This window comes from Natator depressus, chromosome 5, assembly GCF_965152275.1.
Source record: "Natator depressus isolate rNatDep1 chromosome 5, rNatDep2.hap1, whole genome shotgun sequence".
Lineage (NCBI taxonomy): Eukaryota > Metazoa > Chordata > Testudines > Cheloniidae > Natator > Natator depressus.
This window is the reverse complement of record NC_134238.1, coordinates 133,916,584-133,940,714: the sequence shown is the minus strand read 5'-3', so window position 1 is coordinate 133,940,714 and position 24,131 is coordinate 133,916,584. Positions and strand designations below refer to the sequence as shown.

The 24,131-nt window shown below is 50.4% G+C and overlaps 1 protein-coding gene across 3 annotated transcripts in view; it reads left to right on the top strand.

The window, feature by feature from the left end:
- The window catches only part of LOC141987882 (class I histocompatibility antigen, F10 alpha chain-like), a 36,355-nt gene extending 14,049 nt beyond the window's left edge, over positions 1-22,306 (top strand). Inside the window, exons 3-7 of one of the 3 annotated variants that reach the window (XM_074953731.1) lie at positions 10,238-10,513; positions 12,245-12,520; positions 14,155-14,256; positions 19,713-19,754; positions 20,298-22,280. In XM_074953731.1, the coding sequence (XP_074809832.1) occupies positions 10,238-10,513; positions 12,245-12,520; positions 14,155-14,256; positions 19,713-19,754; positions 20,298-20,302 (701 nt within the window). In that variant the 3' untranslated portion in view covers positions 20,303-22,280. Of the gene's footprint in view, positions 1-10,237; positions 10,514-12,244; positions 12,521-14,154; positions 14,340-19,712; positions 19,755-20,297 lie in introns of all 3 variants that reach the window. The other 2 variants (XM_074953730.1, XM_074953732.1) reach the window with 2 other exon arrangements.
- Positions 22,307-24,131: the final 1,825 nt, after the last annotated feature.

Here is a 24,131-nt window from a genome sequence, read left to right as displayed (position 1 = left end):
CCCATCTCAGTAGTACTGGCCTGTCGCATTGGTCCTCACCCAGGAGTGTCCCCAACCCCTTGTTGTAATCACCCCATCACTCCTCCTCCCCCCCCCGCAATCCCTCCTGGCTCCCGCCACTGAGACAGCAGCAATGAGAACTAATTCCCATCCTGCCCTGGACACCTGAGTTTCTGGTGGCCCTGCCCCAGGACTAGGCAACAGGGAGGAGGGTTGCCAAGTGTCTGCCCCCCTAGCCCGCCCCCTCTGTAGCTAGTTTAAGCTTCTCCTGACTAGTCTCGCCCATTGGTCTCCAGCTGCTGACCCTGTCCAACCTGACCTGCTCACACGGACACCGGCCTCCCCAGTGCTGAGAGAGGGGCTCCGCTCACCTGCCCCTAACCCTGCCAGGGCTGGGCGAGCTGCTGTTCTGTCCCCTCTGTCCCTTCCCCAACCACTGTCCTGGCTGCCCCCTCCTTCCCCCATTTACCCCCTCCTCGTAGTCCTGGGGCTGCCAGCTCGCCAGAGACTGTCCTGAGTCCTGCATCTTGGCCACCAACAGTGTTCCCCTCTCTAGCTGTGTCTGCCCCCAACACGCACATGGGGGAATTCAGGGTCTGGTCCCTCTGAGACCCCATCGGTGCCCCAACCCTGCTCATCCCTGTGGAGTGCAGCACAGAGGAGAAGAGGGATAGGTGGGGAGGTCTGACCCACCCCACTCGGGTGCCTGGCTTGGGATCTCTGTGTGTCTGTGACCAGCTGCCCTGCACCTCTCAAGATTCTTAGTGGTTCTTTCCTTGTTACTCCATCCCTTTCCCCCTCCGTTGTTTTCTCACCTTTTGACTTTAGTTGGTGTAAATAGTTAGTTGGACTCTCGTAGCAGAGTTTCTTCTGCTCCTGAAACTGGGCAAGCCTCGGTCTCCGGGCTTAAAACCCGGGGCCTCCTGCGGCAAGCCCAGGCCTTTGAGCGACCGGCACTCTAGCTGTCTAAAGTGCTTGGATGAGACTCCTCTTGCGGATCGTGGTCAGCTCTGCCACCCGTTCAGTGCACATGTGAAACAGGACAGGGAGGCCAGGCTGAAGTCCCTCCTGATGGAAGCGGCACTCAAACCTTCTTCAGAGGCGAGCCAGTCAAACTTGGCACCATGTACCTCGGTGTTGGTACGAAGAGCTGCTGCAGGGAGAGTCCATACAGGACTCTCAGCACCGTTCCCCGTGCCCCGTGCCCAGGGCCAGGAAAGAAACATAAGCAGCAGCTGTCTGAGAGGTTGCCCATTTGTAAGAATGGAGAAGCATGGGGAGTGCCGGGGAGCATGACCAGCATCTGGCCACTCCTCTGCCCCTGCTCCGCAGGCGATACCGTCGACTCCGCCCTGTCCACAGGCTCTGTGGAGTCCAGTGCCCGGCCAGCCGCCGGCACCAGAGGGGCCGTGAGGCACCAGCAGGGTTGTGGTACCGTCCATCCTGGAGGTGTTTGTGGTGGCCAGGGACTGGCTGGCAGTACAACAGTTGGTGCCAGCAGTGCGGGCAAGCAGAAGGGAGCATGTTGCCCCGAGCTCCCGTTTGGTACCAGGCCCCTTGCTCTCTGCTTATGTCAAAGCAGGCTTCCCATCTCGGCACCGATCCCTGGATCCTCAGCACCATCCCGGGGAGCTGACGGGACCACAACCCCCTCGTCCCCACAAGATGACTCATCATCCAAGTTGGAGTTTGAATCTTGCACTCAGCTGAGGGACCTAGTACCAGTACCCCACCAATCAGCCCTATGCAATGGTGGATCCCAGGGTGGGGGTTCCTCTGAGCACCTGGCCCAGTGGGCAATGGCCCATGCAGATACAGTGGTCTTTTTGGAACCCCTGGGGTTTTCCTCTGCTTCCTGTCCCCCCACCCAACATCCCCCATGTAGATGCTCCTACTCAGTGGTGTCTGAGAGAGGGATTCCTCTGTCACACTGAACAGCAACTGATCCGACTAAGATATTGAGCCAGGTACTGACTCTCAGAACCTGGAGCTACAGGATCTGGTTGTTGCAGAAGGAGAGGAGGAAGGTCCCATGCTGGTGCAGGCTGCCTCCTCCCCAGAAGAGGCAGGGATGGGTGTTTCCCCTCCCCAGGACACTTCAGGCCTCTCCAGGAGTTATGGAAGAAGGTGGCCTCGAACATAGGACTGGAAGTGGAGGTTGTTAAAAAGTCCTCCAACAGCCTGGTCAACATCTGGGCTGCGCTGACCCCATCAGAGATAGCTCTGCCTCTCAATGAGGTCATCATCGGTCCAGTGAAAACCCTGTGGCAGACTGTGACTGTTTACGCCCCTTGGGTCAGGGCAGCATGGACTAGCGGCCGGAGTCTATGGAGCAGCCCTTGGGTGGAGGGCAGCACGGCCTAGCGGCCAGAGTGTCTGGGGGTGGGGCACCAACCACAGGCTGTGGTGGCCCACCTGACTCCACCGGGCCCCAACCCAGGGCCTAACAGTGGCGTAGCACCTTGCCACTGACTCAGCAGGGGGGTCCTACCGAAACACGCTGAGGTTTCCCAGGTGGGAGGTACCACTCCGTCACCCTCCCTGGGTCACTTCTGACCAGTCTCTGCGTTGGGGTCTCCCATGAGCCTTTGGATTCTCCGTGGACAGTTGGGCCGGTCGCCTCCCCTGGCTCTTCCAGTCGCCAGGGCTCCAGCGGGCCCGGGGAGGCTCTGATTCCCGGCGCAGTCAGGGGCTGTGGCTGGCCCTCCGCAGGAGCTTCCCACACAGGTCCTTCCCCTTCGGCTGCCAGCTCCAGCTGAGCTGGGCGTCCTCCCTTTATACTGCTAGAGCATTTGGAGCATGTCCCGTCCCACCGGGGAGGCGGGATTTCCGCTGTCAGTAATATGGGCTTAACCCTGTCTGGGCTAGTGCGGGGAAAGCAGACCCTGTCACACAGACCCCTTCCTCACTGCCCCCCACATCAAAGAAGATAGATAGGAAATATTATGTCTCCACCAAAGGGAAGGAGCACTTATACTCCCATTCTTCTCCCAGATCCTTGTTGGCCTTGGCAGCCAATGAGAGGGAAAGGCCAGGGTTGTAAGGGGCAATGCCCAAGGCGAAAGACTCAAAAAAGCAAGAACTTTTTGGTCGGAAAATGTATTCTACCAATGGACTACACCTCCAGCCAACAGGCACTGCTGGGCAGATATGACTTTCACTCCATGTTGAAATGTAAAGACTCGCTTCCCCAAGCCTCCAGGCAGGAGATTGTTGCTCTGGTGGAAGGGAAGGCAGTGGCCGGGTCTTCCCTACAAGCCACCCTTGACACAGCAGTTGTGGTGTCCGAGGCTATGGCGTCAGCAGTGGCCGTGCAGAGGGGCTCCTGACTTCAGTCCTCTGGCCTACAGGCAAAGGTCCAGCAGTCTCTTCAAGACCTTCCGTTTGAAAGGACTTCGCTCTTCTCAGAGCAAATGGACGCCAAACTTCACAGCCTGAATGACTCCAGAGCCACCCTCAAGTCCTTGAATCTCCATGCCCAGTGCCTTTGAGGAAACATTTCAAGCCCCAACAGCCTGCCCACTTCCCAGGCCCACTGCCTTGTTAGGACCTGTTCAAAAAGCAAAGCAGAAGTTATAGGCACAGACAGCTGCCCCCATCTGCCTCAGCCTTGCTGCCTGGCCCTCATGGAGAGTCAGGGGGCTCCAAGCAGAACTTTTGGTAGGGCAGCCGAGGGCATTACACCAATTCCCATACCAGATGCTGCCTCCTTTTTGTTTTTGGACCATCTCTCCTGCTTCAGCTTGGCAGGTCCCTTATCACCACAGACCTTTGGGTGCGGAGTACAGTGGAGGAGGGTTATACGCTTCAGTTCGTTTCCACGCCTCCCTCCTACCCCCCATCCCTTTCCCTCTTCAGGGACCCTTCTCATGAGCAACTTTTAGCCCAGGAGGTGCAAGCCCTTCTCTGTGGAGGAGCCCTGGAACTTAAGTGGGAAAGGCTGTTATTTCCTAATCCCGAAGGCCAGAGGGCGTGGCTGACCCATTCTAGGCCTGCAACACCTCAACTGTTACCTCAAAAGGCTGACGTTCCGCATGGTCTCCCTGGCCTCCATCATTCCTTCCCTGGATCCAGGGGACTTGTACGCCGCCCTCGATTTGAAAGATGCCTATTTCCACATCTCTATTTTCCGAGGCTGCAGAAGGTTTCTCAGGATTGTTGTGAACCAGGCTCATTACCAGTTTACCATCCTCCCATTTGGCCTGTCAGCAGCCAAATGGGTCTTTATGAAATGCATGGCAGTCGTGGCAGCCTTCCTGAGAAGGTGAGGGGTGCAGGTGGAGTCAGTACCTCAATGACTGGCTGGTCAATGGCCAGTCCAAGTTCCAGGTGAAAGCCAGCATCCACCTCGTCCAAGCAACCTTCCAAGCACTGGGCCTGCTGATAAACGACCCAAAGTCAACACTCCTCCCGGCTCAGAGGATAGAGTTTATCAGAGCAGTGCTCGATTCTACCCAGGCCAGGGCCAGAAGCCCACTTCCAGTCAGTGTTGTCACAGGTCAAGGCCCACTCAGGCTGTTGAGTCACAAGGCCTCCTGCATACACGTGGTGTGGTATGCGAGGTTGTACCTCAGACCCCTTCAGGCTTGGCTGGCCTCAGTGTACCGGCCAGACAGCCATCATTTGGACTCGGTGCTCATGGTGCCTGCCCATCTCGGGCACCTCAGGACGCGAGGTCAGTGGTCCCAGCAGGAACTCTTGCTACGGATGAATGTCAGAGAGCTCAAGGCGGTCCGCCTAGCACGTCAGGTGTTCTTACCCTCCATCGCAAGCAAGGTGGTGCAAGTTCTTACAGACAATATGGCAGCCATGTTTTACATCAAGAGGCAGAGAGTGGCCTGCTCTTCCCCACCTGTGTCGGGAGGCCATTTGCTTGTGGGAGTAATGCATAAAGCACTCGATCCACCTCGAAGCTTCTCACCTTTCGGGAGCCCAGAATGAGCTGGCAGATCAGCTCTTCTCACCGCGAATGGTCCCTATGCCCCGACATAGCAAGGGCCATTTTCCAGTGGTGGGGTACTCCCCACGTAGATCTGTTCACAAGCAGACAAAACAGGAAATGTCAGCGGTTCTGCTGTCTGTGTGACTGCAAACTGGGCTCGCTCACAGATGCCTTCTCACTCCCTTGGAGAACGCACCTGCTCTGCACCTTTCCCCCCATTCCTTTTGTGCACAAGGTCTTGCTGAAGGTCAAGGGCGAAAGTTGTTCTCATAGCCTCAGCCTGGGCACGTCGGCACTAGTTTGGCTTATTTCTAGACCTGTCAGTAGCAACTCCAATGCCGCTCCCTCCCCTTCCGGACCTGACCTCGCAAGATCACGGCCAAATGCTCCATCTGCCTGACAGCCCCATGGTTAAACCTGCAGAATGGGCCTGTTCAGAGCAGGTCCGCTAGGTCTTGCTAGGCAGTAGGAAACCTTCTAGCAGTGCTACTTACCTCACCGAGTGGAAGCGTTTCTCCATTTGGTCGACCCAGCAAAGTCTCTCACCAGGGTGCCAGAACCTCCCTAGGAGTGGTGAGACCGGTGCTGAAACTGTGGCTCCGCCCCCTTCCCCCTGCTCTCACCTGCTGCTAAAGTGGCAGGGCCATGGCCCCTCGGTCCCCCTGTTCCGGCACCCCTGCCTCTCGCCCACTGAGTCATCTCTCAGATGGAGCAGATACTCCAGAACAGTCTGGAAACAGCGGACACAATATGGACAAGAGTACACAGAAATTACAAGAGCAACTTGCTGCGAGCGCCAACAGTTGGGCACACAATACACACTGCAGGATGGCGCGAACAGAATTTTAACCCTATCAAAGGAGGAGAAGCAGTGTTTTTGGTGGTGGCCAGGATGTTGGACCATACTGCAGTGGTCAGGACTCTCAGTGTTGCTGTGGATTATCATAGCAGCTGGTGTATTGTTAACTCTATCTGTGTTATGTTGCATATGGAAACAATCAAGGGGGGTACAACCCCCTAGAGAACAGCCACTAATTATAACCTATAAGTAATGTAGTAAGCCCTCCCCCCCAGTGTACTGGACAGCCTGGACCCAACCTTCTCGGGCCCACTATAATGGGAAGTCTGGAACACTAATTAGAATAGGTGTGGTATGCCTGTACGAGAGAAGTTGCAGCGTATTGTACTACACGAGGGGCGGTGGGACAGATGGAATATCGACACCTTCTAACTTGATGGCTGGCCCTATCAGGAAGTGTGTCGCCATATGTCCTGGGGGGGAGGGATAGCTCAGTGGTTTGAGCATTGGCCTTCTAAACCCAGGGTTGTGAGCTCAATCCTTGAGGGGGCCATTTAGGGATCTGGGAGTTGGGGATTGGCCCTGCTTTGAGCAGGGGGTTGGACTAGATGACGTCCTGAGGTCTCTTCCAACCCTGATAGTCTATGCTTTTCCAGGGATACCTGGGCAGGAGGATCCCAAAAAGGGGAGGGGTGTGGAGTGTTAGGATATAGATATTCAGTCCAGTCTGTAAAGGCCTGTACTTGAAAAATTTAGGTATATGTTTATCATTTAGCTAGTTATAGAGGTATAAAAGAAAGAATCACTGTCTGCCGGTGTAAGGGCCTTCTCTCACTGTGACAGTCTGGGGCCCTGTTTTTAAGCTAAGGCCTCTGGCTAAGCAGTAAGAGCAGCCATAAGCTGGAAAGCATACAGTCATGTCCTCACACATTTCAAACCAGTCCTATTGAAATAAGGCAATCTGGGGCTGTTAAAAAGGTGATCCGTTCTATCATCTCCAGATAAAAGGAAGAGCCTAGAAGATGTACAAGAAAATTTAGTTTGATAGTTTTCTGTTTGATAAGAACAGGAGGACTTGTGGCACCTTAGAGACTGACCAATTTATTTGAGCATAAGCTTTCGTGAGCTACAGCTCACTTCATCAAAAGCTCATGCTCAAATAAATTGGTTAGTCTCTAAGGTGCCACAAGTCCTCCTTTTCTTTTTGCGAATCCAGACTAACACGGCTGCTCCTCTGAAACCTGTCTGGCAAGAACTCACTTATCAATAGACACACCTGGGAAACCCTTATGTCTTTATAGAAGTAGCTGTAAAATCCTCACTTCTGTATTGTTTTGTTGTTATAGTTCCCACTTTGCTATTGTTTGTTTGCATGGTCTCTGTCTGGTTCTGTGATTGATTATACAGCAGGCAGAAACAATTTTGCTGGGTGCAAACTAATGAAGGTGGTGGCAGATAATTGCTTATCTAATCATGTTACAATATGTTAGGATTGGTTATGTAAATTTCAGTAAAATCGTTGGTTAAGGTATAGCTTAAAATATTACTGTATAAATTAGGGGCAAACAGGAAGTAAGTTGGGATTCGAAAATGAGGAAAAAGGAACTTGGATTTAAGCTTGCTGGAAGTTCACCCCAATAAACATTGAATTGTTTGCACCTTTGGACTTTGGGTAGTGTTGCTCTCTGTTCATGCGAGAAGGACCAGGGAGGTGGGAGGGTGAAGGAATAAGCCCTCTAATAAGCAAGATCTAGCAGTTTCATCTGTTAAGGTACACCTACCAGCAATCTCAGCATTCTAACCCCTGCTGGGGCGGCGGTCCGTTTTTTCACATGAAATGTCCATTCACTTCCTCGCGGGCTTTGAAAGGCTATATCCGTTGTCATAACCGTACAGCTAAGGGTAGCTTAGAATTCCTCCTTACCTGTAAGGGGTTAAGAAGCTCAAATAACCTGGTTGGCACCTGACCAGATGGATCAATGGGGAAAGAAGATACTTTGAAATCTTGGGTGGGGGAAGGCTTTTTGTGTGTGTGTTCTCTTGGGAAGCAGAGAAGCATCAGGTCAGAAAACTCCTTCTCCTATAAACCATCCTAAAAGTCTCTCATATTACAAAAATTAAAGGAGTACTTGTGGCACCTTAGAGACTAACCAATTTGCCTTGGGGAAGTTTTAACCTAAGCTGGTAGAAATAAGCTTTGGGGGTCTTTCATAGGGGTCCCCACATCTGTACCCTAGAGTTCAGCGTGGGGAGGGAACCCTGAGACCCGCAAATCTTGGAACCCATCCCCCTGGGGGACTTAAAACTGGTCCTGTCAGAGCTCACAGGGCCTCCCTTTGAGCCACTGGCATTGTGCCCTCTGTTGTACGTTTCCTGGAAGGTCGCCTTTCTGATAGCAATTACCTCAGTCAGGAGGGTCTCAGAGCTTAGAGCTCTTCTGTCAAAACCTCTGTGTACAGTGTTCTTTAACAAGAAGGTACAACGTCGCTCCCACCCCATGTTCCTCTCAAAGGTAGTCTCGCAGTTCATGTAATCAGGCTATTTTCCTTCCTATTTTCTTCCCGAAGCCGCACAAGAATAGGGAGGAATGACATCTCCATACTCTGGATGTTAGGCACGCCCTAGTGTTTTATATAGAAAGGACTATATAGAAAGTCGATCTGTAAATCCACGCAGCTCTTTGTGGCAGTAGCTGATAGGATGAAAGGCTCAGAGAATTTCATCCTGGATCACATTGTGCAGTCACATGTGGTACGAGCAGGCAGGTGTCCCACCACCTGCCTTCCTGACGGCCCGTTCTGTGAGACCACAAGCTTCCTCAGTGGTATTTGTGGCCCAGGCCCAATCCAGGACATTTGCAGAGCAGCCACCTGGACGTCAGTATGTACTTTTTCTTCCATCTACGTCATTGCTCAGCAAGCTAGAGATGACACTGGGCTTGGCTGGGCAGTGTTGTAATCCACGAGTCCATGAACTCCGAGCCCACCTCTTAAAGTACTGCTTGGTAGTCACCGAACGTGGAATGGACGTTTTTGAAGCATTTGAAGAAGAAAAAATGGTTACTAACCCTTCTGTAACTGTTGTTTGAGACGTGTTGCACCATCCATTCCCCGAGCCGCCCTCCTACCCCTCTGTTGGAGTTGCTGGCAAGAAGGAACTGAGAAGGTGCGGGGTCAACCGGTCCCCTCGCACTGCAACATGAGCGCATCGTACCAGGGGGCGCTAGTGCCAGCCTGAGGGGTATCACCGAGGGGAAAAGTTTCCGGCGACTGTGTGCAGGGCACGCACACCTAGCGTGGAATGGACGTGTGCAACACAGCTCTGAGAACAACCGTTACAGGAAGGTTTTTGTCCAAACCTGGGGCATGGGTCAGGGATGCAGCTTAGTAGGCTTGGCTCTCACCTGTGGCTGTGACACCAAATTGTATTTGTATTTTAATCCCTTGGCCTACATTTTTCCAGAAGTGATTAGTGATTTTTGGGTTTCTGAGATTCAGAGGCCAGGTGCTTCCACATTCTGATAAGGTCCCTTTGAAAGGTCTCAGTTGGGCACCCAGAATCACTAGCGATTGCTGAAAATCTAGGCATTTACCTCAATGTATCTAATGCAGGGTGGGGGAGGGGTGAAAATATTTTTGGGACCCCGTTTGGGTTATTTTTGTGCCCCCACATTCTGCCCTGTTTGCCAAGCGAGAGGTCTGATCCGTTCCATTCACGTTTCAGTCTTCCTTGTGATTCCCCACAGTGATCTCTGTTCACCATAGCCTCCCTCCCTCTCCCCTAAATTCTCCTTCCTGTCCCCATCCCCACCTCCCACCCCCCAGTCTCCCTCCCTGTCTCCTGTCAGCCCAGGGGTGGCTGTATTAACTGAGTCTGCTCTTGGTTGTGTGCGAGATGGGGGCCGTTGCTGTGAAGATTAGCCTGGCTGTAGGAAAATGGTGGCCAGCTGAACTAAAGGCCGTCAGTGGCCTGATCCTTACAGGGAATCACCTTGAGACAGTGGCCATGTGAAAAAGAGGCCAAGCATCCGAAGTTGGTGCTTTGCCATTCCTAGATTGAGTTGAGGGGACGGGGAAGATGGGGCAGGGAAACAGAGGGACCTTGGGGATTCTGTGAGGTCATGAAACCAGAGCAGAGGTTAGTGTCGGGGACAGACCTCCTGTACCCCCTCCTCACAGGGACATGGGGGTACTGTGAATGGAGGAGGTGGAGGACCAAGTGACCCTGCGGACCCTGCAAAATTAATACAACCAGAGCAGAAGAGAGTGGGGAACAGACCCTCTGCACACTCTCTCTCCCTAAAAGGACCCTGACGACAATAGGCTCCCTCCTGAAAGGAGCTGGGAGGGTTTAGGACCCCACAGCATAAGTGGGAACCCCATTTCTCAGGGGAGGGAGGGCCCAATAACAAGAGGAGGATCCACTGGGCTACCTGCAGTGGTGTCTTGGTGAGATTTTCAGAGAGAGGCTGCTGCTGACCCTCAGCTGTGTTTTAGGGTTTCACATTATCCAGGTGATAAGTGGCTGTGATCTCCGGGAAGACAACGTCATTCAGGGGTTTTACCAGGATTCATATGACGGACAAGACTTTCTTACCTTCGATAAGGAGACCATGACTTGGGTAGCAGCAGACATTGGGGCTCAGATCACCAAGAGGAGATGGGATGCTGAAGTACTTGACAACCAGCAGTGGAAACGCTACCTGGAGGAGAAATGTATTCCCTGGCTAAGGAGTTCTCTAGAGTATGGGAAGGAGACTCTGCGGAGGAAAGGTAAGATGGGGGACAAGCCCCACCCAAGAGGTCACTACAAGTTACATCTCCATTCCCCAGCCCCAGTTCCAAAATGGAGCAGGGGGGGTAGGGGGCCGTTCAACTAACCTTGCACCAGGGATGGGTGGGGAAACAACCCCCCCGCCCGCTCTGGTGGAAAAAGATATAAGAAATTGATAAATGTTAAAAGCAGCTCACTGTAGAGGAGCTGCATCTCCAGAGCCACCTGAACAAATGAGCCCAAATTCACACCACAAATTCTGCCTCTTCCCCTGGTGTGATGCAGCAGTTATCAAGGCAATCTGCCTGTGCGTGTGCATGTGAGAGCAGTCTGAAAAATAGACTGTAGAGAAAGCCCCACTGTACTTTAATTATGGAAGTGCCACCACTTCTTTGGACACCAGCTTCAAACACCATATAATTCTTCCTCATTCACTGTCGCACCATCATATTCGTTGTGTTACCCCCGGCCCCTCTGTTCCACCAATGACGGTAGTTTTGTCCTTGTTGCCTCTTTGTCCAAACTTCTCCCACGGTCATCTATGTGCTTCGTTCCATGCCATCCCCTACATGTGGAATTGCCCTCCCCATACTAATGCAGAAGAAGGCTCCCCTTGTCCTTGAAGTCTCCCCTCTCAAGACCTACCTTTGCTGCGACACTTCCTTACTTATTACTCGATTCTTTTATCAATAAGACCTCAGATAATCACACTCAGTCACATTTATTACCAAAGCTTTTTAGTTAAAGATTAATCAGCACAAACAGAGAAGGGAAGAGGTTAAATGCTTTACCACTCCGACTCAGGAGGACAGTTGCAGCATAGTCTGCTTCAAAATGTTAACTCACTATTACCCATGTATGTACCTTCTCTGTTACCTTGGACACAAATTTCCCAAATCAGTTAGCATCATTATACACCCTAATTTTTCCCTTCCCAAACACTTTGCCCTTGCTGTTCAAGGTTACCGGAAATTTGTATCTAGTTTTTTGCAACAATTATACTGTTGCTTATTTCACTCACAAACCTCAGCAGAATATTATCTTGTCCTTTTGTCATCTTTACAAATGTCAAGAAGAAAAAGCCACACACAACCGTGTAATGTGTATTTCAGTGCCACGGGGCTGAGAAACTGATTGTTCAACATGTGTAAATCCTTTTGAAATCCATAATATTGGGGTAAATAGTTTTGGTAACAACCTACAAGAAATTAGCCAATTAATATTAGCTAGTTTGAGGGGCAGTTTACAACCATGTGTCTTTTTTTTTTTGTTTAATGATCCTTTCCATCTCTAATTGGTCAGTTTATCTAGTTCATTTTTTGAGTCCTAGCCAGGGCAAGACTCTTCGCTTTCATATCCAGAGACTGATAGGAGATGACCACAAACATAGCGTGTGATTAAGGATTGACATCTGTGACACCTGTATCTGGAGCTTAGTGAAGCCTTTTAAGGTACTCGTGTCACTGTGGCTGGGAGTAGAGGCTTCTGGTTTCCACACTCATAGAAGCTGGTCAGGGACCTGGATTCCGGGTTCACCGTTGCTGATGCTGTGAATTGGGCACAGAAATCCTCTAACATGGTGGTTCTCTCTCATCAGAGGGATTCCGTCTCATGGACTCTCATCCTCTCCCCCTGCTGGGGTCTGAGAATTTCATGCTGCAAAGCTCCAGCAAAGGCTGCCTGAATTAGAGCTTGGAAACAACTAACTTCAATTTCTTCTTTTTTCCCAGTGCACCCAACAGCTAGAGTGAGTGACAGGTCATCTCATGACGGCCTCACCACCCTCTCCTGTAAGGTCAGTGGATTCTACCCCCGGGACATCACCGTGACCTGGCTGAAAAATGGGGAGAGCAGACAGCAAGAGACCTACTCTGAAGGCATCCTACCCAGTGGGGACGGGACCTACCAGACCTGGGTGACAATGGAGATTGATCCCAAGGTCAAAGCCCATTATTCATGCCAGGTGGAGCATGAAAGCCTGGTTGAGCCACTCTCTGTCTCCTGGGGTAAGGCGTTTGTTTTTCTAGTGGGAGAGGGGGAATCCATTAAATTCAAACCCTGAAAATTCTCATTCGGATTTCTAGGCTGAAGCTGGAATTTCCTCAGGGTCTGTGAGGCCCTGTCCCCTTTGGCCCTGTCCCTCTGCAGTCAAGTTCTTGTGCTAGAGTTGGGACCCACAGTGCCTGGGGCTCATGTCTTCTCTCCAGTTTTCTGCCTCTGGGGCTGTTGGATACATCTCAGCAATACAGTGTCTCCGAAGGAAGAAGATTAATCATGAGGCATTAATGCTGGAAGAGAGCAGTCTGAGCTCCTGCATGGGCCAGGGCAGGGAATCTCACCAGAGTCCAACCTGATAGCCTGTGGGCAAACTAGAACTGATCCTTCAGAAAGAGATGCCCATTCCAGATGTAAAGTCTCTATGGGATGGAGAATTTACCACATCCCAAAGGGAGCTCAAATCTGCCCCTTACCTGCAGGCAGAATTCGTCTTGCTTCAGCTTCCAGCCTGTTCTCAACTTCAGCAGGTTCTCAGAAACACGGCTCTGGGGGCCCTTCATCCTTGCCCATGTGGCCAGAGAGAGAGGTTTAATTTTGGGAGCAGCTTGTTTCTGTGTGCAGTGATGCTGGAAGGGAGGGTATGGCCTTGGAATGGAGCGAGGAGGTAGATTAGAGCCCTGCATCAGGAGGGAGAGTCTCCTAGTTCCCTAGCACAAGAAAGTCTTGGAGGAATTTTTTACCCATGGAGCTGCCTTCCAGCCATCTTTTTGCCTGGTTAATTGGGATGTGGAAAAATGCAGCATTTGGAAGTGCAAACAATTTCTGAGAGGGCAGCCTGCACCGGGACTCTCGTGAGCAGATGGTTTCACATCACAATGCTGCTACCATGTCCCCTGCCAATTTTTGTGTCATAAACCACATTTCCTTATTCTCTTAGAAATATTTTTCTTTTTGCTGTTTTATTATGTGCCTCTTTCTGACAACAGGAGAAGCTGATTAGTGAAACTGAATGTGTATAGAGAACTCGGGGTTTAACGGGTTTATATAAACCAAGAACAGTATTAAAATATCTCTGTCTTCTCCTGTTCAATTCCTGCCTCCTCTAAAAACACGCATTGTGTCTGTAACTCCATTCTTGGCAGGGAAATCCAGGTCAGTTTCCAGTTTGTCACCAGAATCACACAATGGGATTGTTCCATTAGTCATTAAAGTCAGCGTGGTCAAGGGGGGGTGAGGGGCTGGGATCCAGGACTCCTGGGTTCAATTCTTGGCTCTTGCACTGACTCGCTGTGTGACCTTCAGCAAGTCTTACCCCCCTCCAATTTAGGGACGATACTGACATCCATCGTCCCCCACACAGAGGTTTATGAGGATTGGTTAATGTTATAAAAGTCTTCTAGTTTAAGTGCTACATATGTATTATGACTTGAAGGGGTAGAGGCTGTGTCCAGGACTTTGTATGGTGGGGTGCAATGCTAGGGGCATGGTAGCTGCGTGGAGCTCACTGGAAGGGGTGGAGGGTTGCAGGACTCAGCCCTAACCTGGGGAGCTGACTGACTGATCCCTGCAGTGGGATGGAAGGGGGGTTTCAGTGGGGGGAAGGGATTTTTCCCCATTGATCATTCTCTCCATTCCATTTCAGAACCAAATAACAATCTGATTCCCGTTGTGGCTGGAGTTATCACTGCAGTTGTCCTGATTGGTGTTATAATCGGAATAGTCATCTGGAAAAAGAAACGCCCAGGTAAAGAATTGGAATGTGGGAACTCCCTGGACTTGCCGGGCCCTGCACACCCACCTAAGGACAACAGCAGTACAGGAACCAGTGTCAGTACTGTGTAACTGCCCCACTGTGGTACTGAGCTAATGACCCCCAATGGGAGCTGCTGGAGGGAGAGACCCAGAAACTGGGTGCAGGTTACAGTTTATATGAGGCTAGATTTTCCAAAGAGCTCAGCACCCAGTGGGCTGAGTTCTTTGGAAACTCTGTCTCATTGTGTCTTTCCCTCCTGCCGATCATGAGCGCCTCGGACCTTGAGTCCATTACTGAGCGCCAGGGGTCTGTGCTGGGCCAGGGGCCCGGTTTCTAAGGTGCGGACACAGATCGGAGTCGGTTCCTGCCTTGGGAGCTGCATTCACTGAAATTTGCCTTTTCTCTGCAGGGAAGAAGGGAGACGGCTATGCTGTAGCTCAGGATAAGTGACAAGAGACCCATCACCTCTTTTCAAGTGGCCATCCCTGAACAGCGATCAGTGTTTGCTTGTGGATTTTAGCCTAGAGGCTCTGACAGGAGATCCTCGCTCCCACTCATAGGCCTTGTCTACACTGAGGATTTTAAGGAAATCTCCAACTATTGCTCTAGTACCATAGAATCATAGGACTGGAAAGAACCTCGAGAGGACATCTAGTCCGGTTCCCTGCACTCAGGGCACGACTGTTTCATCTCTAGACCATCCTTGACAGGTGTTTGTCTAACCTGCTCTTAAAAACCTCCAATGATGGAGATTCCACAACTTCCCTAGGTAATTTGTTCCAGGGCTCAACCACTCTGGCAGGAAGTTTTTCCTAATGTCCAACCTAAACCGCCCTTGCTGCAATTTAAGCCCATTGCTTCTTGTCCTGTTCTCAGATGTTGACAAAAACAATTTTTCTCCCTCCTCCTTGTCACAACCTTTTATGCACTTGAAAACTGTTATCACATCTCCCCGTCAGTCTTCTCTTCTGCAGACTAAACAAACCCAATTCTTTCAATCTTCACTCATAGCTCATGTTTTGTAGACTGTAAATTATTTTTGTTGCTCTTCTCTGGACTTTCTCCAATTTGTCCACTATCCTTCCTGAAATGTGGTGCCCAGAACTGGACACAATACTCCAGCTAAGGTCTTATCAGCGCAGAGTAGAGTGAAAGAATTACTTCTCTTGTCTTGCTTTCAACACTCCTGCTGATACATCCCAGAAGGATGTTTGCTTTTTTTGCAACAATGTTACACTGTTGACTCATATTTAGCTTGTGATCCACTATGACCTCTAGATCCCTTTCCTCAGTACTATTTCCTAGGCAGTCATTTCCCATTTTGTATGTGTGCATCTGATTGTTCCTTCCTAAGTGGAGTACTTTGCATTTGTCCTTATTGAATTTCATCCTGTTTACTTCAGACCTTTTCTCCAGTTTGTCCAGATCATTTTGAATTAGAATCCTGTCCTCCAAAGCACTTGCAACCCCTTCCTGCTTAATCACATCAGCCACAATCACATCAGCCACAATATCAGAGGCTCGGTCACTTGCACATCTACCAATGTGATATGTGCCAGCAGTGCCCCTCTGCCATGTACATTGGCCAAACCGGACAGTCTCTATGTAAAAGAATAAATGGACACCAATCAGACGTCAAGAATTATAACATTCATAAACCAGTTGGAGAACACTTCAATCTCTCTGGTCACTCGATTACAGACCTAAAAGTAGCAATACTTCAACAAAAAAACTTCAAAAACAGACTCCAAGGAGAGACTGCTGAATTGGAATTAATTTGCAAACTGGATACAATTAACTTAGGCTTCAATAGAGACTGGGAGTGGATGGGTCATTACACAAAGCAAAACTATTTCCCCATGTTTATCCCACCCCCCCACTGTTCCTCAGACATTCTTGTCAACTGCTGGAAATGGCCCACCTTGATTATCACTACAAAAGGTCTCCCCCATGCCCCCGCTCTCCTGCTGGTAATAGCTCACCTTAAGTGATCACTCTGGTTACAGTGTGTGTGGTAACACCCATTGTTTCATGTTCTCTGTGTATATAAATCTCTCCACTGTATTTTCCACGGAATGCATCCGATGAAGTGAGCTGTAGCTCACGAAAGCTGATGCTCAAATAAATTTGTTAGTCTCTAAGGTGCCACAAGTCCTCCTTTTCTTCCTGCTTAGTATCTCCACAAACTTTATCAGTGTACTCTCTATGCCATCATCTAAATCATTGCTGAAGATATGGACTAGAAGTGGACCCAGAACTGATCTCTGTGTGGGACCCAACTTGTGATGCCCTTCCAGCCTGACTGCGAACCACTGATAACTACTCTCTGGGAGCGGTTTTCCAACCAGTTCTGCACCCACCTTACAGTAGCTCCACCTAGGCTGTATTTCCCTACTTTATGAGACGGCCATGTGAGACAGTAGCCGAAGTCTTAGGCTTCGTCTACATTAGCAACGTAAAAGCGCTGCCACGACACCAGCGTGTAATCGCGGCGCCGTCGCTAGGAGAGAGCTCTCCCAGCGCTCTAAAAAAGCTTACCTTTTTGGCCTTCCCTGTCCTTGCTTTTAATGTATTTATAGAATGACTTTTTGTTACCCTTTATGTCTCTAGCTAATGTAATCTCGTTTTGTGCCTTGGCCTTTCTAATTTTGTCCCTGCCTGCTTGTGTTGTTTGTTTATAGTTATCCTTTGTAGTTTGATCTAGTTTCCACTTTTTGTAGGAGTCTTGAGTTTCAGATCATTGAAGATCTCCTGGTTAAGCCTGCGTGGTCTCTTGCCATCCTTCCTGTCTTTCCTATGCAGTGGGATAGGTTACACTTGTGCCCTTGATAATGTCCCTTGAATACTTTCCAACTCTCTCAAACTGTCTTTCCCTTTAAACTTGCTTCCCCTGCAGAGCCTTCCTCTTAGGGACGGCCCTGCTGCCATGTGATCTTACCTACCAACTTCCTGAGTTTGCTAAAGTCTGCCTTCTTGAAATCCATTGTCTTTATTGTGCTGTTCTCCCTCCTACCATTCCTTTGAATCGTGAACTCTATGGTTTCATGATCACTTTCACCCAAGCTGCCTTCCACTTTCAAATTCTCAACCAGTTCCTCCCTATTTGTCAAAATCAAATCTAGAACAGCCTCTCACCTAGTAGCTTTCTCCACTTTTGGAATAAAAATTGTCCCTAATAGATTCCCAGAATTTGTTGCATAATCTGCGCTCTGCGGTATTATTTTCCCAACAGAGGTCTTCTTCAGTAGTGTAGAGTGCTGCTGACATGTTGTCTATCGTTGCTCAGAGGAACTCTAGATGATACAGTGGTTAAAGCCACTTGAACCCCATCTCCTCAATTGCTCCACCATTGCTCTCTCTGGTGGAATTGCATTGCTTGTGGGTACGGGTCTCAATTTTGCTAGTGCAGACAAGGTGATAGTCAGGAATGTATACGGTGGTTTTGGGCTGAATTATTATCCCCCTAGAGCTGGGCTGTGTGTGGCTGAGTGTGACCCTGAAGGTGTCTGACCTGCTTTTAATGTTACACTTCTTTTGACTTACCTGAAAGTTGGGGTTCAGTGCTCGTGAAATCTGGGCCTGATCCAAAGACTGTGAAGCCAATGGGAGTCTTTCCACTGACTTCAGATCAGCACCACTCTGTCTCCTCGATGACCACGAGTTCAAATCCCCTCCTCAGTTGTCTCCTTTAGGAACAAGACCAAGACTAACAACTATGGGAGATATTTACACAAATTATGGACTGTCTCAGAGGCCATCTAATGCCTGGCACCAAGAGCTGGTATAAAATGCACAGATCTGCCGGGCCCTGCTAGGGTGTAGCCGTCCAGCTCTCTCTTTACCCTCTCAGGGGTGCCCCCAGCGGGTAACTGAGGGGGTTTGAGAAGTGCCAACAAAATCTCCTCAGAGCACCACCCTTCCTCCTACAGCTGGCCCTCAGTCCTGCCTCCCTCCCTCCCTCCCTCCTCGTTGCTCCAGAAAAACAGAAATTCACATGCAGGAACTTTGTTAATGGGGAGTTAAGGTTGCAGGTGCGCAGCCCTGCCGTGGGCTCCCTGTGTCCTGTCAGAATGGGTGTGTAAGCGTGTAGGCGGGTGTGGCTCTCCCTCGGTGTCCGTCTCTGAGGGAGGCCACACCCCTTTGCGGACACACTCCTGGAACAACAGTCTAAGCAAGGGGGCAGTTGGCCGTCTAAGGCGCCAACCCTCCGGCAGGGTAGAGCAGGGAACAGCCTGGGGCTCAGGCAGGGGCTATCGACTTGCTCAGGCCTCCGGGCCTAAGGTGGGGAGGCTGCCAACCCCGGGGTTAGGGTGCCAGGGGAATGTGAGCCCACCCGACTCCACCATGTCCCAGCCCAGGGCTGTAACAACGGCAGAGCGGTCTGCCACTGGCTCAGCGGGGATCCAGCCGCAACACACTGACTAGTGCCAGCCAGCAACGTAGCCGGACAGCAGTCAGCTGCCCCTGGGCTACTTCCTCCTCTCCCCTCCCCCTGGGTGGAGCTGAACCCCGGGTTGTCCTCCGTCTCCCCGCAGTGCACGCTGCCAGTGGCAATCCCAGCAGCTCCTCAGCGTCGGGCTTCTCGCAGTTCTGCTGTCCCAAGGACGCATCCAAGATACCAGGAGTCCTCCAAGGGCTCCAGCAGCGGGCTGGAAGCGTGTGACTTCCTCAGCAACTCCTGCTCAACTGAGCTGTAGGGCTCGCCTCTTAGATGTCCAGTTCCCGTCCTGTCCTTCTGCTTCCTGCGTGGCAGCCGAGGTCTGGCCCTCCCTTGCTCTCAGCCTCTGAGGGAGGCCACGCCCCTTTCCTACAGAGTGTTTAATTCCCAGAAGTCAAAGGTTGGCAAACCAGCATATGCAGAGGTAGAATGATGCTTCCCACACAACTCGAACTCTGCCCCAGTGGGTCTGGGAATAGAAACAGGAAGTAGAACAGCACCATGCCAAACCAGACTTGTCCTTGTCTGTGTGCCCAGCACCACCCCAAATCAGCATGCCTCTTCATACCGTCCACACTGTTCGGTGCAGCGCCATTGATTAAGGTGGGAATTGCTGTTCGTTGGCAGGGGGTGAGGGTGACGTCTGTGGTCTGTCTCTGGGAACAGACGGAAGGGGGCAGAGTTGTTTGGCCTGAGTATCCTTAGCCCAGCATCTCCTACTTTGCCAGCCGTTGAATGTTGAGTATTCCAGACTCCCGTTCTGACGAGGCATGAAGAGCACAGAGCAGTGCTGACCCCCTGCAGTGGTGACGTTTTTTGCATGTGAATAATGGAAATCCTGGGCAGCTGCCCTGTAGACTGGTCTGTGCACCAACCAGCTCACTGCTAGGGAAGAGTGAGGTGATGACTGTTCCCTTTGGATAGGAGTCCCTGTATCTACTAACTCCGATGAAACCCTGCCCTGTGAGAGATGCTAATATCCTCTCTCTTCTCCTCCTCCTCTGCACAGAAAATGACCAAGGATCTAGTGGCTCTGACCTATCTGCCAAGGGTAAGTGATGGAGGCTGTAGCCTAGAGGTTCACTGCTCTCACTGAGGCCTCTGGAGAGAGACACCTAGTCCAAGTCATTGGACCCTCTAGCAAACCAGCCCCAAGGAGCGGGACGGGGGGTTCTGGATCTCTTATTTCCCTTTTATTCACATGGGGGTGCAGGAACAGATTTGTAGCCAAATCCCCCTTGTTTTATCTGCAATGAATTTAGGTGTGAAAGACTCTAGTGAGAGGGATTTCTCTGTGGCTGCTGACACAGCGTGGGCTGAGCTCAGCTTTTGCAAGGATAACTCCAGCTGCTTCAGAGAACAGTCTCCAGGGGAACTGCAGGGAGGAAGCAGGAGGGACAGAGCCCAGCACTTGGGGCTCCAGGAACACGGGTCGCTGACACTGGAGCTACAAGCTTTGTCAGCGGGGTTAGAGATTCTGTCCACTGAACCCTGCAGCCACTAGGGCGACCGTCCCACAGCAGCGTGCACTGTCATTGCAAAACACGATGGCAGGTTCCCTTTAATAGACGTTGCCTGTGTTTAACTTCTGCAGCTTAACTGAGCCTGTTGGAGTCTGTGCCGCAACGTGAGGGGATCCCAGAGAGGAAGACGGATGAGCTCTGCTCTGTCTCCCTGCAAGAACCAGTCAACCCCTCCCTAGCTTTTCTCTGGCACTTGGAGTGTCCTGTGTGGGATTTCCGGCCTCATCTATCTGCTCGCTGAACCACTTTTTGCTTTTCAGATGTAATAGTTTTCTGTAATAATGTTTTATTTGCACAAAATAATTTCCAACATTTGAATGGATAAAAACTCTGTTAGTCAGAGCTTAGTATTTGCTAGCGTTCAGTGATGCACTCAGTGCTCTGGCTGCGCAGTGCTGTCTGCACACCCTGCACGGTGCGCTAGATCTGTGAGCAGTAACTGCTTGTGTGTCTATGGTGGGGGCGTCTTTCTTTTCTGTAGAATTTCATGATTATAACATTGTAAATGGCCGGGTCTACTCGCAGCTGGTAGCGCTGTTGCTATCATCAGCTGCGGAAGTCTGTTGGACAGAAATAAGTGTCTGTGTTTAGTTTATAAGTGCCTCTAATGTCCTTTTCACCATTCTTGGAGCCATAGAAATGCTGGGCTAAAAGGGCCCTCAAGGTCATCAAGTCCAGCCCCAATCTCAGGAAGCACCAAGTTAACCTAGACCATCCCTGACAGATGTTTGTCCAACCTGTTGTTAAAAACTTCCAATGACAGGGATTCCACATCCTCTCTAAGCAACCTGTGTGGTGAAGTGGGACATTTTCCTAATGTTGCGTGTGTATACTGTGTGTGCCTCAGTTTCCCTCATGTGCTGCATGTCTACCCAAGGTGGGAGGGGGGGTGTCTGTTGTTCTAGAAGACCAGGTGTGACCCAGTCTAGCAGCCTGGACACTCTGTAACTTAGCGACTGATGACCCGAAGGCCCATCCGAACTTGGAGCCAGCCAGTTATGGGCAGCAGAGAGAACAAAGAGCTGAAGAGAGAGTCACCTGGAGACCTGTTTGCCCGGGAAAGAAGACAAAGATGGAGGCGGGACCTTGGAGGTGATATGGGGTGGGCCACAGAAAGGAGGAGTCACTTCTGGGCTGGGAACAAAGAATGGCCTGATCCCACCTGGACGGGGACAGACCCAGATGGACGCCCCGGAGAACGTCTTGCAATCTGCACCAGACGTACAATAAACCCGTCGGTGCTGCGCTGGCTGAGAATCGCTGCAGGCTGGAGAGAGGCAGGCATGCTGGAGGCTCAGATGTGTGGTACTGGAAGGCGGAGGAGAAGCCTACAGCTTAAACCCCGAGCAAAGCGTGACCTTATGTAGGGTCAATACTCTAAAGGCCGATTCCTCCTGGGGCCATACGGAGCCAAGAGAGCACTGGCCTGTGAGTCCGTGACAACCTGTTCCACAGTGAACTGTCCTTATAGCTAGAGAGTTTTTCCTAATGTGTAACCCAAATTCCCCCTTCTCCTACTATCAGTGCACCCGGAGAACAATTGATCACCGTCCTCTTCAGAGCAGCCCTTAATGCAGGGATAGTTAATTATTTTTTGTTAAGCTCCAAATTTCTTGGTCAAGATATAGTCACGGCCCAGACTCAAGAGAAACATTTTTCACACCACAAGTGCCCCTGTTCAGCGAACACATACAATGCTGTGAAATATACCCAGGGCCTATGCTGTTTATATTCTTAGTGCATTAAATGAAAAATAAAATCAAACCACTGGATAGCCTAAAAATAACCTCCAAGGAAGATAACAAGGAGTCTGGTGGCACCTTAAAGACTAACTGATTTATTTGGGCATAAGCTTTCATGAGCCCACAAAAGCTTATGCGCAAATAAATCTGTTAGTCTTTAAGGTGCCACCAGACTCCTTGTTGTTTTTGGGGATACAGACTAACATAGCTACCCCCTGATACTTGTCTCCAAGAAAGATATAATTTATCTGAAATGTTGAGAAAGTATTTAGAAAAATGTCAAGTAGGTGCAACTATTAGCATTAAAAATACTTTCAGGAAACAGGTTTAAGTTTGTGTGTGAGTTTTGTCAAATATGGTTATTGTAGGTGTAACTGCATAGAGAGAAACAGATTCAAAACTTTTTCAGCCTTTTGTGGTTTATTTACCATGAGTATCAGAGTTTGAAAGAAACACTTAGTACACCTGAACTCTTCATCTTTTATGATTCAAGCCTTTCCACTAACAAACACCCACCCACCACCACTCCCAGATCCTTCTCAGCAGCGCCGCTGCCGAGCCAGTTTGCCTCATTCTGTATTTGTGCATTTGGTTTTCCTTCCCTACGTGGCGCACCTCACATTGATCTTTGTTGAATTTCATTTTGTTGCCTATTGCCCAGTTCTCCAATTTATCCAAATCCCTCTGAATATTAGCTCTGTCCTCTGAAGTGTTGGCAACCTCCTTCCCCCCACCCCACAGCTTTGTGTCATCTGCAGCATTGATCAGTCTGCTCTCTGTACATACATCCAGGTCATTAATAACGATGTTAAACACTGGACCCAGAACAGATCCCTGTGGAACCCCACTTAAGACCTCCTCTTTTGCCCTCACAATTTACAGCTCTCTCCTTCCCCTCGGGGTGCAATGACCCTCTACGGGTTAACAGGACCTTTTTCCAGTGAAAGAGCCTTTATCACACAGTGAATATTCTTAAACGTGTACATGTATTTATTAGCAATCAACAACTGATCAGCAGACTACTAATGCTCACCACTCCCAATAAAGCAGACAGACATCTCCTTATGGCCAGTCAGCGTTGTGTCATCTGGGGCTCTGGCTTCTCCACAGTCTGGTCATGCAAGGGTTAAAAATCCTAGCAGTTCTGGTCTTGAGCCGTATCCCCGAGTTACGTTCCAATGAGCTTGTTTTCTCATCCTCATATAGTTAAAATGAGAATTCTTCTTATAATACCTTTGCCAATTGTTTTACTCAAATCATGACTATACCCTGCATCAAACCAATCATATCCCCTAATGGGCTATAACAATTTCTCTAGCAACAGCAAAACCTTATAATTTCCGCTTATCAGCAAAAGCAGCTTTTAACTAAAACTCACACGGGCGCCCAGTAAGAACCTTGCAGATACTGCAGGGCTGCGTGTCCATACTCCCTTCTGTTCCAGTGAATCTGTGACGTTCCTGGATCTGTCCCTGTGAGTGATGCTGCAGCTGCACCTGGCACTCGTTGTCCGTGCACTCAGGAGCACAGCAGGGGAGCCGCTTCATTCCTTCCCCCGTGGTGGGCTGCACGGACCCACCACAGGCTGGTGAGGGCGGCAGGTGAGAGACAGAGATGGCCTGGAGACCCCTCCCTTACCAGCTTCTGCAGACTGGGCCAATCCCCTCTGCCTGTCCCATGGAGCCTGCAGCGCTTGCTGGGTTAACGCTAACCTCCTGGGTGACTCTGCATCACACCACAGTGTAACCGGGACGTGTTGGTGGCTCCTCCCTGGGGAATTGGGTGCTTGGTGCCCAGGGTTCATCTCTGCTAGTGGCAGAGAGCACAGGAGCAGCCAGTGCAAACTTTATAGCCTTCCCCTCTGCTCATGGTTGGCTGGGCTTAAAGATGCCTCTGAACCAGGCACCTTCACCCAAAAGGGAGCTGATTCCTGGCCCATCGCAGGGCGTGAGCTGGCATCAAAAAGCTCACTCTGGGCAGGGCCTTGTACCCTTACTACCCCTATTTCTCCAGAGTTGAAAGGTCAAAATCCTCCTCAACTCTTCCTTTCAGATGAATAGCGTCTGAGCTGCGTGGACCGTGATTTGCACTAGTTGGTGTGGGGATGGGGGAGCTTGGTGTTGGTTGGGGTTGGGAAGCTCCCTGTGCATATCCCCCATCCCA